Below are 12,987 nucleotides of genomic sequence, written 5' to 3'. Positions count from 1 at the left end.
AAGGGACCGTATGTCTTACGGACTAAAATGTCAACTTTGGATTCGGCGTCTCTAGTATCCCCAAAACCTCCCAACTGCTCGTTTAGGGGTCGACCGCCACGACATCGATGACCCAAAGACGGACCACTGCCCGAATCTCCCAAAGTTTGAAACTCGGGGCTTGCTCCGAAACTTAAATCCGGTGGTTGCTCCGGTCATGATCTTTAAGGAGAGTTGGCTGTGATATCTGCAGAGCTACAGATTCAGCCACTGCGGGATCTTCTGAAATTGGGACCCGTGATGGTGGTTTTCGTCCTTAAGTTTGCATTCATCACAGTGCGTGGGCCGTCAACTAGGACTCAACCGGCGACACTACCATCCAATGAGAGGAGATCTTTTGAAGCATTTCCTCATTTGGCCGCCGCGATTGTCGACATCGCGACGTTAACCCAAACTGGGCACCAGCCACACCTGGCTATACTGCAATGCGACCATCCCTCTTCCCAAAACTGACCCGCGATTTGGGCATCTCCTGGAACCCATCCACTTAAAGCACCTGTTCCTGGACCGTATCCTCAAGTCACCAAGACGGACAAGCCAGTCAAGATTTTGGTCCGGATATATGCGGTACTTGGAAGCGATTCCCTCCAACACTACGCTCAGTTGCCCTTTACATCTAGGACTTTCACACCAGAACATGTCAGGACAACGCGGTGAGACATTGTGGTTCTTGTCAGCGCATTCCGGCCTGAGACTCCATGCACTCCTTGACACAAGGAAGGATCAGATCGCCATTTTGGAACAATACCGACCATTACCCAGACACCATCAGCTTCGCAAGTTGGCGCTTCTCGAGATCAAACCGATATCTGGCCAAAAGACTCTCCATCTTCGCCTCCACGATGCCCTCTTGGGATGTCAACATTCTCAAAAGGCGGCAAATGTACCCGTCTTGTTTCCGGGCCTCCTTGACCCAAGATCCAAAGCGTTGCAGTGCAGCGGCAATGCTCGCGCTTCACTTCCCTGGTGTTTGTGGAATTTCTGTAATGATTATCGAGGATTTGAGATCAACATACGCGTGTAAAGAGGGTCAGCGATGGTCAGATCCCCTGGTATTTGCTTACGACACCCCCGATACACCTCACCCTAAACTTAGGCGCGCAAACTTCTGGCCACCAAGAGCGAGACAGCTCATGACCAGACTCTGCTTGCATCAAGAGCCGCAATGCACGATGTAGCCATTCAGGTTGACAGTTGACAGCGAAAATAGTCTTCGTCAACCGTATCACCACAGACGGCGGTTGGGCTTGATCTCCAATCTCTGTACTCCCCATCCGGTGCTGATATACGAGTCCTTGGTCCTATGTTTATCGCATGGTGCGCGAACCATTCTTTCAGATTACACAGTCTTACAAACTGGTGTTTGAGCACGTATCGATACAATCATTCGGCAAGATCTCCATGTGCAACCAACCTCGAGACAAGACCCCATGGATGCCTATGGCCTCTACAAGAAAAGTGGCCCTCGATCACAGGTACGTATCGACATCACGAAGTACACAGCAAACTCCAATCTTTTCGAATTGTGGACCTCACGATAATTACAGGACCGTAAAACTGCTGAGTTGTCCAAGCTGTGCCAGTAGCCATGGAGCGCAGTAAGCACTAAAATGGCAGGCAATTGGCCAAAATTCACGGATGCCCCCCATAAAATTTATTGTTCAGACACTGGGACCCCGGCAACCGGCCCTTTCCTGATCGGGTCAAGCTTTTGATGTGTGTAAGACGACGTGATGAGAGAGGCCTTCCTCCGGTCGTCACCAATGGCTGAGCCACTGAGGCCTTCCCCTCTCCCCATTGCTTGTCAAGGTAGCCGCCGTACCACAGGTACTTGCTCTTGGCCTTTTTCCTTATCTGAGCTCTCGAGCAGAAGTATGTCAAATCAGTGAAGAGTTGAGGCTCTGCTGTTACCTCGGCTTGTACCTCGACTGTGCAGCTGTACAAGTTGGGCGAGTCCTTCAGTCCCTTTGCGGACGGGAAAGACCCTTGACTCTCAGTCACAGTCCACTTACACTGGCTGTCGTATAATACGCCCATGGCCCCCCTCCAGCTTCCTTCAGGTCACGCCTTTCTTTTTCAACCTTATCCTTCAGTCAACATCGAAGTGGTATGACTTAATTCATACCTCAAACATTTTACAACACCACGGGCATCTAACATTTCATATCTACTGATACCCCTTCTCACTTTTCTTCTTCCGTCACAACACTCGTGGCGTATCACGTTCTGTGTCCTCGAATGCACACTACCTTTCCACCCTGAACTACTCGAAGACCACCATATTGTTCGTGATTTGTGCATCTGGCACAGTTCGTCAAGATGACCAACCCATGGTTCTACTCCAACGACGGCTACAACTATCACAACATGCAATACACTTACAACAGAATGGAGGATACACCGGAACTACCCTCGAGCTTTATCGACCCCAGCCTGCAAAGTCTAACACCGCCATCAGTCTACCCGACCACCATGGATCAACACCAGTCGATGCAACGCCAACTCAAGGAAGAGCAAAAGACAATGTTCTTCAACTCTGACATCCCACAACAGGCTACCTTCATGCCTTCAACAATGGGTGCCATGGCTCCCTTCCAGGTCCGCTACACCAGCCCCTTTTCCGCCTTCGAGGCTTCAGAAGCATCCGGAAGTGCACAAAGCCCACCCGCCGACACCAACACCGAACCACCTGCATACTACGAAACCCGCTCGCCCCTACAAGAGCCTCTGCCGCTTGAAGACTTCGGCTTCTCCCAGAACCACTTTGTCCAGTTCGCCGGCATGGGTCTGGGTAATGACTCCTTCGTCAACCCCATGGACGTCAACTCAACCGGGCAGCTGGACGGCTACGACAGCGAGACTAGCACTCCCGAGTTCACCTTGCCTCAGCGTGTCAACAGCTGGGAGAGTTACACGACTGGTGGCGTGTCCGGGTGTGACGTGGAGCAGCAGCAGCACAACTCTCCTATAGTTGACTGCACAAAGCCCGTCAACCACTACGCGCCTGCACCCCAGGAGAAGATAGAGGAGCAATCACCAATAACCCTCCCACTCAACCTGAAGAGACCGAGAGGCGTCAACGCCGATGACGACGATGAATACCTCCCAACCACCAAGCGAACCGCAACCCTTGCCCCATCAACAACAACCACCAGCAGAACCGGAACCAAAACAACCACAACCCGCCGCGGCCGCCCCCCAACTTCTCACTCCCCCCTCACCAGCCACCGCCCTCACCAACACCAACACCAACACCAACCCACCCTTCCAGCAACCCTCCCCTCAACAACCAAAGCCCTAACCCCCAACACCAAATCCTCTCTCCTCCTCTGTCCCCACCCGCCCTGCCAACAATCCACCACCCATGGCTTCAAAGACCAGCCCTCTCTGGACGCGCACATCAAGAAACAGCATTCCCGGCCGTTCATCTGCGTCTTCAGCTTTGCCGGGTGCGACTCCACTTTTGGTTCCAAAAACGAGTGGAAGAGGCATGTGGCCAGTCAGCATTTGGTGCTGGAGTATTGGCTTTGTAGGGAGGGGGAGTGTGCTGGTGTTGATAATAACGTTCCTTCTGTGGCAGTTGCTGGTGGGGCTGGTGGATCGAGGTCTGGACGACGGGCTGTTGCAACAGTACTAACTGACGACGAAGAGGATGATAACGACGCAATGCTGCTACCGAACGGCGCCATTTTCAACCGCAAAGACCTCTACACTCAACACGTTCGTCGGATGCACTTGCCTTCGCACTTGAGCCACCTGAGGAAAACCACAGCCCCCCAATCTACCACGAGCAGCAAGAAACCATCATCCTCTTCCATGAACCAAACAAACGACACCACCGCCCAGGAACTAAACGCCTACATCACCACCTTACAATCCCGCGCCCAAATCAAGCGCTGTTCCCTCCCGACATACATGCGTTGCCCTGTTCCCAGCTGCCAGCAGGGCGCCGAGTTCAAGGGCACAGAGGCGTGGGATCAGAGGATGGAACACGTTGCTAAGCATCTTGAATCTTTTGCTGCATCTGCGGGGACTGCTTCCTCTACTGCTACTTCTCGCAATTCCAATTCCAATTTCCATACAGAACGTCATGGGAATGGGAATGGAGATACGGCGGAGGAGGAAGACCGGGTGGAGTTTGGTGGGGAGAACGATACCACGTTGACGGAGTGGGCTAGTAGTAGGGAAGTAGGCATCATCAAGCGCGTCAAGGCCGGAAGGGGAGGGGGAGGGGATTGGAAGTGGATGACTAGGGACCCGATTAAACGCAGGGGACACGGCGGCGGTAACGGAAACACCACACACGGCCACGGGTGCGGAGTGGGAAGGGGTGGCAGAACAAAGCCAGTCAAGGTTAAGGCCATGAGGATTAAGGAAGAGGAGGAGCAGAAACAGGAGCAGAAACAGATCTACGTCAAGCAAGAGATTGTGGTCCAGCAGACGTTCGACTTTGAAGGAGATGAGGACGATGGCATGGTTGCGCCAGAGGATTGGGAGGATGAATGACTTCTGACGAAAATGGGGAAGGTGGACAGAATGTTGCCTTCCCTTGTCGGGTCTTTGGTTCGATTTGGTTCAGGATCAGGATCAGGATCATGGCCACAATCACTGATGGGGAAAATTACTAATGATACGTTAACTGGAACTGGGGATTTGGTGGAGTTGGATATGATTGATTGATGATGATGATGATCATACCATGCTTATATACAGATACCTTGGCAGCTCTTTCTTTTGTTTATCTTGTGATGTGGTTAATACAAATGTGCGATTTGTGTTTTCTTCCATTCGCTGGTCAGTTGCTCCATCCAAGTGCCTGTCTGCCTTCGCTACTACTATGTTGAGTGACCCTTTCGGCATCTCTTGTGATTATCGGGATGCACCGTTGGTGGAAGGTCAGGGGTGAAGGATACCGAAGGAACCACATTAACTGAATACCTACATCAGATCGTTGGGTTAACAAATCGATATGAGAGGGATCTAGAGATTCTACGCTGTAGAGTTGAATACGTTACTGTCACAGCGACCTTGGCCATCTACTTGCCAGTATCATGACAATTATGAGGAGCCATAACTAGGTATGGCTCAAAGAACTTGCTTACCTTTGCTTTTTCCTAGCCAAGATATCAGCAGTAACACCTTCTCGCTTCATACTTCCGAACTTATTTTGCGCGGTTACCATCGTCTATAGACGGTCCACCTCACAAGCCATGCATTCAGCTCATGCTTGATCGTGATGGTGTTACCAAAGGACATCATGGCTGCATTCTAGGCCTCCTGCAAGGCCCCAAGCCAGCGCCATGCCATTGCCATACCAGGAGCGCCGAATTGTCCCCTGCGACTGCTGTTTGACAAAAGGTCCGGTGGTCGGGTCGCTTGTAGGCATCCAGGCATCCAGGCACCCAGGCCAGCCAGAAGAATCAGATTACCTATCAGCAAGGGCATGGTGCTGGCTTGGGGACTTGCAGCATAGTCGGATGGCGCTGAGCACGAAGCCAGCAGGAAGCCAGCGCAAAGAAGGGAAGCGGCGTGATGTCGGTCGTAGTGCCTGTAGTTTCGTAAATTACTTGTTCCAGTTTACAACCCGTTCGTACCAAGGATGTTGAATGTCCCTTTGGCAACGCGGGCAGGCAGGTAGGTAGGTAGGTAACAATCCGGCCGATCACTATAATCATCCGCATCATAACCAATTTCACCACACCGCGATTCTCCCACCTTGAAAGTTCTCAAAGTATGGCCAAGCAGCGGTGTGCCGAGCAATGTCGAGCAGAAAAGTTCAAGTTGCATCGCAGACGGGCGGGCGACGGGCAAATGTAACCTGCTACCACATCCGCGGTGCCAGGACCAGCATTAGGCCAGCATAGTGCCAGGTTGCTGTGGGTCTAACTTTGGATATGGAAACGCGGCGATGGTTTAGTATAGTAAATTGGGTACGTACTGCCCGGCTAGGTAGTAGTGCCCGTGGAGATCCTTGACTTGAAGATGCAGCCACAAGTCCAGCGAGTGGAATGGGGGAGTGGGCAAGTGATAGGGTGGGCCGACCCAGCACTTGGATGTCCATCCCTCATCGGCCCATGCCATTGGAGGTCGTACGAAAGGAGGATTTGGACTTTTTTAAACTCTGCTGGGCGGACGTGGGGTGGTCGTAGTACAAAGGTACTCTCGCAGGGATATATAGACAGACATCGGACATGCAGACAGGCAGACACTGCCATGCCGGCACCGAGACGGGGATCGATCCGTAGATTGATATTGGGGGGGACTGAGACTTGGGGTTGGTTGATGTGGTGATGCCGTGATGCCGTGGAGGTGGCTGTGAAGATACATCTACCGAGAGGCTTGTACACAGATAGATATCTGGTTGCTTGAGAACTGTGAAAGGTGATTGCGTGAGCGATACTGAGGACTCGAGTAACGACTGACGCAATCTCACTGTTGCGGGAATGGCCTCCCATAAAGGCGCCACGGACACGGACACGGCCACGGCCACGGTGCCCATCGCCCTGGGGCGGACGGTTGGGCGCAGGGCAAAGAGGGCGCCAGGGACTCCTAGGATAAGCGTCATTGTCCCCGTCTTTTCTTTTTCTGGCGGCTTTTCCTTCATGATGTCTCAGCATCATGAATACCGTTGACTATTCAGTATCGTTCGTCGTTCGGCGCAAAGGGTCAATGAAGGTCGTTTGACTGGTGAAAGGGTTCAAGGGTTCTTCTTTAGACCCCGTTGGCTATCACTTGCATCTTTGTGATCATCGCCGTTGCAGCTAAGCAGCTAAACTAGTGACGACTGACGAGAGAAAGCTCCCATGACGCGAGCTGAGACTCCATTCCCACTTGCCGCTCGTCTCGTGGTGAATGGAGTTTTAGAGCGATTACGCGCACCGGAAGGATTCACGTACCTCGCAGCTAGCAAGAGACTTGCCATTTGCTTTGCCTCGCACTAATGCGCGGGTCGACCCTGGAGGTATCGGAATTCCAAGATTTCGAAGAGGTATTGGCGGGAGAGGTTGATGGTGAGTAAGTGGTCTGTGGCTGGGTCGCAAGGAGGGCAACCGTCTTTGACATTTCTAGAAGACGAAATAGGAAATGCGGCGATGAAAAGGGAATGGTGCCTCTTGGCGAGCTAGCATGGTGCTGGCATGGGTCTGGCATCGCGCCGGCGTCGCTCTGGCATCGTGAACGCGTTGGTTTACCGAAAAGTGTGAAATGTGACTTGGGATTGGTCAGATAGACGCGCAAGGGGATTTGGGAGGAGAGAAAGAGGATGTGACAAAGTTCGTGGAAGGTTCGCCGGTCTCAAAAAGCGGGAACGGAAAGGATATGTGAGGAACGACCCTGAAGGACTGGCTACAAAATAATCCAAGACCAAGAATATGCTTCCCAACTTGGTCAAGCACAGTCTCGGATTTTATCTGCATTAATTCCTGTATTGCCGTTACACAAGATGTTACACAAATACCTACCAACACCACCAACACCACCAACACCCCTTCTCCACACTCCCTCCCACCTGCCGCATGCTTCCCCATCACTCCATCCAACAACCACACACAACTTTGGACAACACTCGCACACACACGCCGGCTTCTCAGCTGCAGTCAGCTCCTCGCCCTGGAAAATAATGAAGATCACGAATCACCCACGACTTTTTCGACAGTCAGTTACCGCGTACTGTGCTATCTGCCAGGCCTCTCGCCGGCTTTGCTTCATCTTCACCATCACTTGATCACCAAACGCAATGCAGCCACTATCGGGCTCTCAAAGTGACAGACTCTCAAAGGCTATCCTTTGCCCAAATCTCGGGTTATGTTTATCCAATCTCCCTCATTGTCGGAACAGTTCTTTTACATATCCAAAACAATCAGCACTCAGCACTCAGCTATGCAACATGACCTCCCTTCACCTAATCACCAGTCAACTTCGGAGATCCCCTGGGTGTTTAAACCTCAATCCTACGCATTATCTATCCGAACAACTCCCTCCCTCTCTCACCTATCCCAAAAACCCCCCATCTGCCTCGAACAATACCACTCCGAATGACTCCACCGACACTTTCCATACTTGCCAGCCATGATCAGCACTGTATATCCAACCCAGCAGTTAGCTTCTCTATCTTTCTCTCCCTCTCACACATCATACAGATACAGCAAAGAAAAGGGTTCAAGGCAACTACTCACATCCAACAGTATAAACCGCCACCCCAAACATGATGCCCAAAATGATATACCCGCTCAACAACATCAGCGGCAAGCAAATAATATTCCTTAACAACTTCCGCCACCAGCTTTCTGGTTTTCTGGTGGTGGTGGTGGGTTGTAGGCGGTATTTGTCCATGTCTTCGCTCGTGGTGGTGTCTTCGTCTCTTTTGGGTTGGTTGTAGAGGGGGGGTTTGACGTGTGGCCAGGGGTCGTAGTAGGGAGTGTAGGTGTTGGTGTTGTTGGTTGTGTTGGGTCGGTACATGCCCCTGCCGGTATTGCGGTTATTGGTGGTGGTGAGGTTGTTTCTGGGTGTTGAGGAACGAACGGGTGGTTGCTTGTAGAGGTGGTGGAGGTCGGTGATGGTATGGTTATATATGCTATGGTTTGACGCTTGGATGTTCAAGAGAGGTAGCTTTCAGCGGACTTTTGTGAAAACATTCTATCACCAGCGTCAACAAAGGAGTTTTGGGTGTTGTATGATTATACTCTTTTTCTTTCGGTAAAGCAAACGGTGGTGAATGCGTTGATGACACTTGCATAGCTACCTGTTGGGATCACATTGTATCAACAAAAAGTTTTGTTCCTTGCTGTGTCCTTCTTTATGATTGCTGCCTCAGATTGTTGCAGATATTTTTGTAGTCACATCACTTATAACGCAGCTGAGACCACCCATAGACCATTGTTTCATTTTGCATAGCCAAGCGTTCGACGGCCAAAATTTGTTATCTCTACGCTATCGGATGAAAAACTGACAACATCAGACATCAGGCAGAATTCTTCACGAGTGTCGCGATGAGCTTGAGATCGAGGCACTCCGGGTTTTCTCACGGGCTATCAAGCTGCAAGATATACATTCGAGGAAGAACGACATACCATGTTCATCGGAGAACTTCGTATCCAGACTGTCCTCGGAGCTCCTTCAGGTCCTCCTCACCTCAACTTCGGATCACCATGACGTCCACTCGAGCTTGGAAGCGGGTGGAAAACTTGCGCAAACTTTCCATCCTATTTTCTTCCCCACCAAAACCTGAACTCGACGCGCTTCCCTTCACCTTCACCTCGCCGCCATGAGGAGCACTGAGCAGGCAGGCAACCAAACCACAACCCGGTAAACATTCCCGAACTCGGCAGAAGCACCGCATTTTCCTCCGGCCACATCATCACTACTACATCAAACACGAATCCATACACGACCTTAACCTCCCCAGGGACCAACCCCCGCGATGGACAACCCATCCACTACCGCGGGTGACTCGCCCCCTTCCTCTTCTCCACCGCAACCACAAGAAAGCATCCTTAACCGCAAGATTCTCCCCCGCGGCCTCCCTCACAGCTTCTCATCCAACCTAAACCGCGACGTCACCACCCCTAAGAAATCAAAAGCGAACAACCGCTCCGTCCGATCCATCATCGCGTCATTCGAGAGCGCGGCGAGCAAACACCAGCCACCCCACTCGCCACTATTCGAGCCGATTACGCCGCGATGCAGCACCATCAGAAGCAGCGCATCGACGGGCGCGAGTCTGACAAGTTTTCGAAGAGTGAAGGGAAGTAGAGGGGTCAGTGAGTGTCATGACGCGAGGAACAGTCGCAATGGTGAGGGTGACGAGTGGGGAGAGGGGCGTAGTGACGCAGGAACTGCGGTGGAGGGCATCAGGAGCGTTTCGACGCCTGTCATCCCGAGGATAAGCTCGATCATGCCTTTTGCGGTGGAGGAGGAGGATTCATTGACGCTGTTGAATTACAAATCGTATTTCAACCAGCCTTTGGCGAGATGTCTTGATGGGTTTGTCGATCTTGAGGAAGGCAAAAACTCCTCCGAAGAGGAGAAAAGCAAGAAGGAAAACGACGAGAAGAAGTTGAGCACCAAGGCCGGCATCGACAAGGAAAATATACCCCTCCGTATCACGAAGCGAAAGGACAGAGTCAAGACGGCGGCCCAGACCGAGACCCAGCCTACCACAAGTGCCCCGCGACCCGTACGACGACAATCGAGGAGACCGAGTCTCACGCACAGAAAGTCCTCGGCTTCAGTCATTGCTTTGGAGAAGCTCATGCACGAGCTCGAGAACTTTTCGGTCAACCCACCGTTCGAGGAGGAAGAGAGCGAAATCATCGCCATGGCGGAAGACAAGCCAATCATTCGCCGCGACCCAAAAGAAGTCCAGGACTACTGGTGGACGGTCCGTCGCAACCTATGGGTTGATGAACACGAGGTGTACAACCCGGAGGCCTACCACGAATCCAATATCGCAGCGTCAAGCGATATCCCGAAGATCCAACTACCTCTGCCGGGAACAACCGATGTCTCGGCAAGAGCGTCATGCGCCTTCGACAAGCAGATTCCGCTACCTGCGCCTCCTATCCCTTTTCGCTCTCCGAACAGATTGTCCAGTGCCGGTCGGAGCAGTCCGTCGTCAATGGGCACACCGACTCGTTTGCCTAACCGGTCGATCTCAAGCAACTCCTCATCCCCCTTGAAGTATTCGGTGCTGACGGCAGGCCATCCTCCGCCCTCGCCATCCGCTTCTGTCAGACCGGAACCTCCAACACCCCTATCTCCCCCGGCTCTCTTTCGACAAAGTCCGAGTCCACCTCCTAGAAGCTCCAACCGGCCAGTTTCTCCCCCCTTGTCGACAGCGGGCAAGGACGACTACTCGAATGGTGATACTTCGAAGGCCACTCAAGCAATTGTATCCGACTTGAGAGACAGCCTTCACGACCACATACAGTCTCGTGGCCCAAGCTCGTCATCACTCGATGTGAATGCGAGCACATCGCAGGCGGACCGGGACTCGGCCTCGGAGTACGGAGACGAAGAAGTGCGTGAACAGAAAGCCGAGGATAATAATCGTCGTCGGACTCAGCCAGAAGGTCCATCGCTGGATGAGATTGACGGGTTGTTCAGCAGAATCCCAACAGATTCTGCGGTTTCTTCTCCAGCTACAGCTGTTGACGTTGGAGGCAGCCAGGAGAATACCCCCAAGGCCGAGTCCGCCTTTGACCAAATCAAGAAGCGAATAGAGAGCAGAGAAGAGAAGAAACGGTCTACTCATAGTCGTCACTCTTCCCTGGTGCGGTTGAGCGCCAGGTCGCCAGGCGACAGTTCCGAACACCAGCAACCCCATCAATCACCAAAGGAGCAGCAACAAGTTCCGCAGCAAAGTCAACCCCAGGAAGAGCAAGAATCCCCAAACCGTCACTCCGACTCTCACAGCCAAAACCGCCGTCACAGCCGCCGCCGCCTCCACCTCTCAGCCATGAACCTCCCCGGCCTCCGCCACCTCCGCAGCCGCCACAGCAAATCCTCCCTCTCCAGTCCCGATTCCGTGGACAGCCTCAAAACGCCCACCACCGCAAACAGCGTCACCAGCATCAGCAGCACCCGCGCAACCATCAGCAGTCCCGTTCCCATTCTCAGCGCCGGTATCAGCAACCCCGGTAGCAGCATCCCCAGCAGCATCCCTTACTCAGCTACCCGTTCGGCTCGCTCTTCTTTGGCTTCCATCATTGAGTCTGGGACAGGACGTTCTTCTCAGGATCAGGGTCACAAGACGCTAACGGACAAGGGAGGAGAAGATATAGGAATGGAAACTGCAGTGGGAAAGACGGAAGCCAGTGGGACCGTGGTGTTTTACCCGATGCAGTTCGTGACGAAGGTGCCGAAATTGGAGGAGGCGCCGAAGGGTGGTGGAGGGTTTAGGGGGCATTTTAGAAGGAGGAATAAGAGCCGAGATGAGACTAACGAAAACAAGGGGGCGAAGACTTCGATATTGAAAGACAGGAATGTGGAAGAGTTTTTGAACTTGCACAAAAAGAACAGTCCGGGGAAGGAAGGGAATGGCGCACAGCAGGAGGCTACAGCGGTGGAGGATGGCAGTAAGAGGCAGAACGAGGGAAGGAACGACCTTCGCCAGCCCTGCAAAGAGAAAACTCAGCACCGCGTTGGATCCAAGGAAGGAACAACCGGAATCACCTCAAGCACCAGCGCTTCCAGCATCCCACTCCCCACCCACCGCTTCGGCCGCTCCCAGGGGCAGTTTCAAGGTACTACTCACCACCTTCCCTCTTTTGATGACAACCACAACCTTTGCGAGAGCCCTTCGCGCGGCAGCACCGATCACCACGACCACACCACTCCCACCCAGATCCCCGACCCCAAATACGCCAACACCATCTCCTCTTTTATCTACTACACCCCGATAGTCAACACCACCAATAATACCAAAAACTCCCACGACAACAACTCCCACACCTCCTCCACCCCTGACACGCTCCCTTCAACAAGAAGACCAATAACAACCGGGGGGCGCTCTCGCGAAGACCACCTCTCCGAAATCGAATCCTTCCTCAACAAAGACAGCTTCCACAGCCTCCAGTCCATGCGCTCGCTTCATTCCCAGTCGCGGTCTTTGCATTCCATGCATTCCATCCCGGAGTCCAACTCGACTGGAAGTATGTACAGTCAAGATGAAGAGGAAAAGAGGGAGGATGCGTCGGTGTTGATTGGGGAGGTGTTGGAGACTGTTAGGAGCTTGGGGGAGGAAGTGGTGGCGAACCAGGCGAAGAGGAGAGGGTAAAGGAAGGTGAGGTGGGAATTTCCACTGTAGGAGTGAGGTGACAGTGGAGGGGATGACGAGGGCAATTAGGGCGAAGGAGAAAAGGAGTCAGTGGTTGTTTGTTCAAGTGTAAAAGTGTAAAAGTGCTTTGATCATGTGGATTTGAGAGGAGATAGGTTTAGCAGTTAGATAGG

At 52.6% G+C, this 12,987-nt stretch overlaps 2 protein-coding genes across 2 annotated transcripts; both read left to right on the top strand.

Annotated features, from left to right (window-relative positions):
* The first annotated feature begins 249 nt into the window (after positions 1–249).
* On the top strand, positions 250–4,836 carry B0H65DRAFT_536967 (uncharacterized protein). Its single transcript, XM_062829063.1, has 4 exons — positions 250–1,059; positions 1,332–1,514; positions 1,705–1,759; positions 2,350–4,836. Exons 1-4 carry the CDS (start codon positions 602–604, stop codon positions 4,543–4,545), a joined length of 2,892 nt encoding a protein of 963 aa, XP_062683976.1. The 5' UTR covers positions 250–601; the 3' UTR covers positions 4,546–4,836.
* A 4,621-nt stretch (positions 4,837–9,457) lies between these two features.
* On the top strand, positions 9,458–12,820 carry B0H65DRAFT_487193 (uncharacterized protein; the record flags this gene model as incomplete). The annotated part of the gene is made up of 1 exon (XM_062827697.1): positions 9,458–12,820. The coding sequence occupies one exon, from the start codon at positions 9,458–9,460 to the stop codon at positions 12,812–12,814; it is 3,357 nt and encodes a 1,118-aa protein (XP_062683975.1). The 3' UTR covers positions 12,815–12,820.
* Between the last annotated feature and the right edge of the window lie 167 nt (positions 12,821–12,987).

This window comes from Neurospora tetraspora, assembly GCF_033439725.1.
Source record: "Neurospora tetraspora strain CBS 560.94 chromosome Unknown B0H65scaffold_2, whole genome shotgun sequence".
NCBI classification, from domain to species: Eukaryota; Fungi; Ascomycota; class Sordariomycetes; order Sordariales; family Sordariaceae; genus Neurospora; species Neurospora tetraspora.
Note: the sequence above shows the minus strand (reverse complement) of the source record. Positions and strands in the feature narration are given on the sequence as shown.

Excerpts from the sequence above, each read along its gene's own strand:
- B0H65DRAFT_536967 (XM_062829063.1), top strand. The coding sequence starts at position 602 with ATGCGGTACTTGGAAGCGATTCCCTCCAACACTACGCTCAGTTGCCCT. Across the intron at positions 1,060-1,331 it reads TTTGAGATCAACATACGCGT|TCCTTGGTCCTATGTTTATC; the intron begins GTAAAGAGGGTC and ends CTGATATACGAG. Across the intron at positions 1,760-2,349 it reads GGGTCAAGCTTTTGATGTGT|TTCGTCAAGATGACCAACCC; the intron begins GTAAGACGACGT and ends CATCTGGCACAG.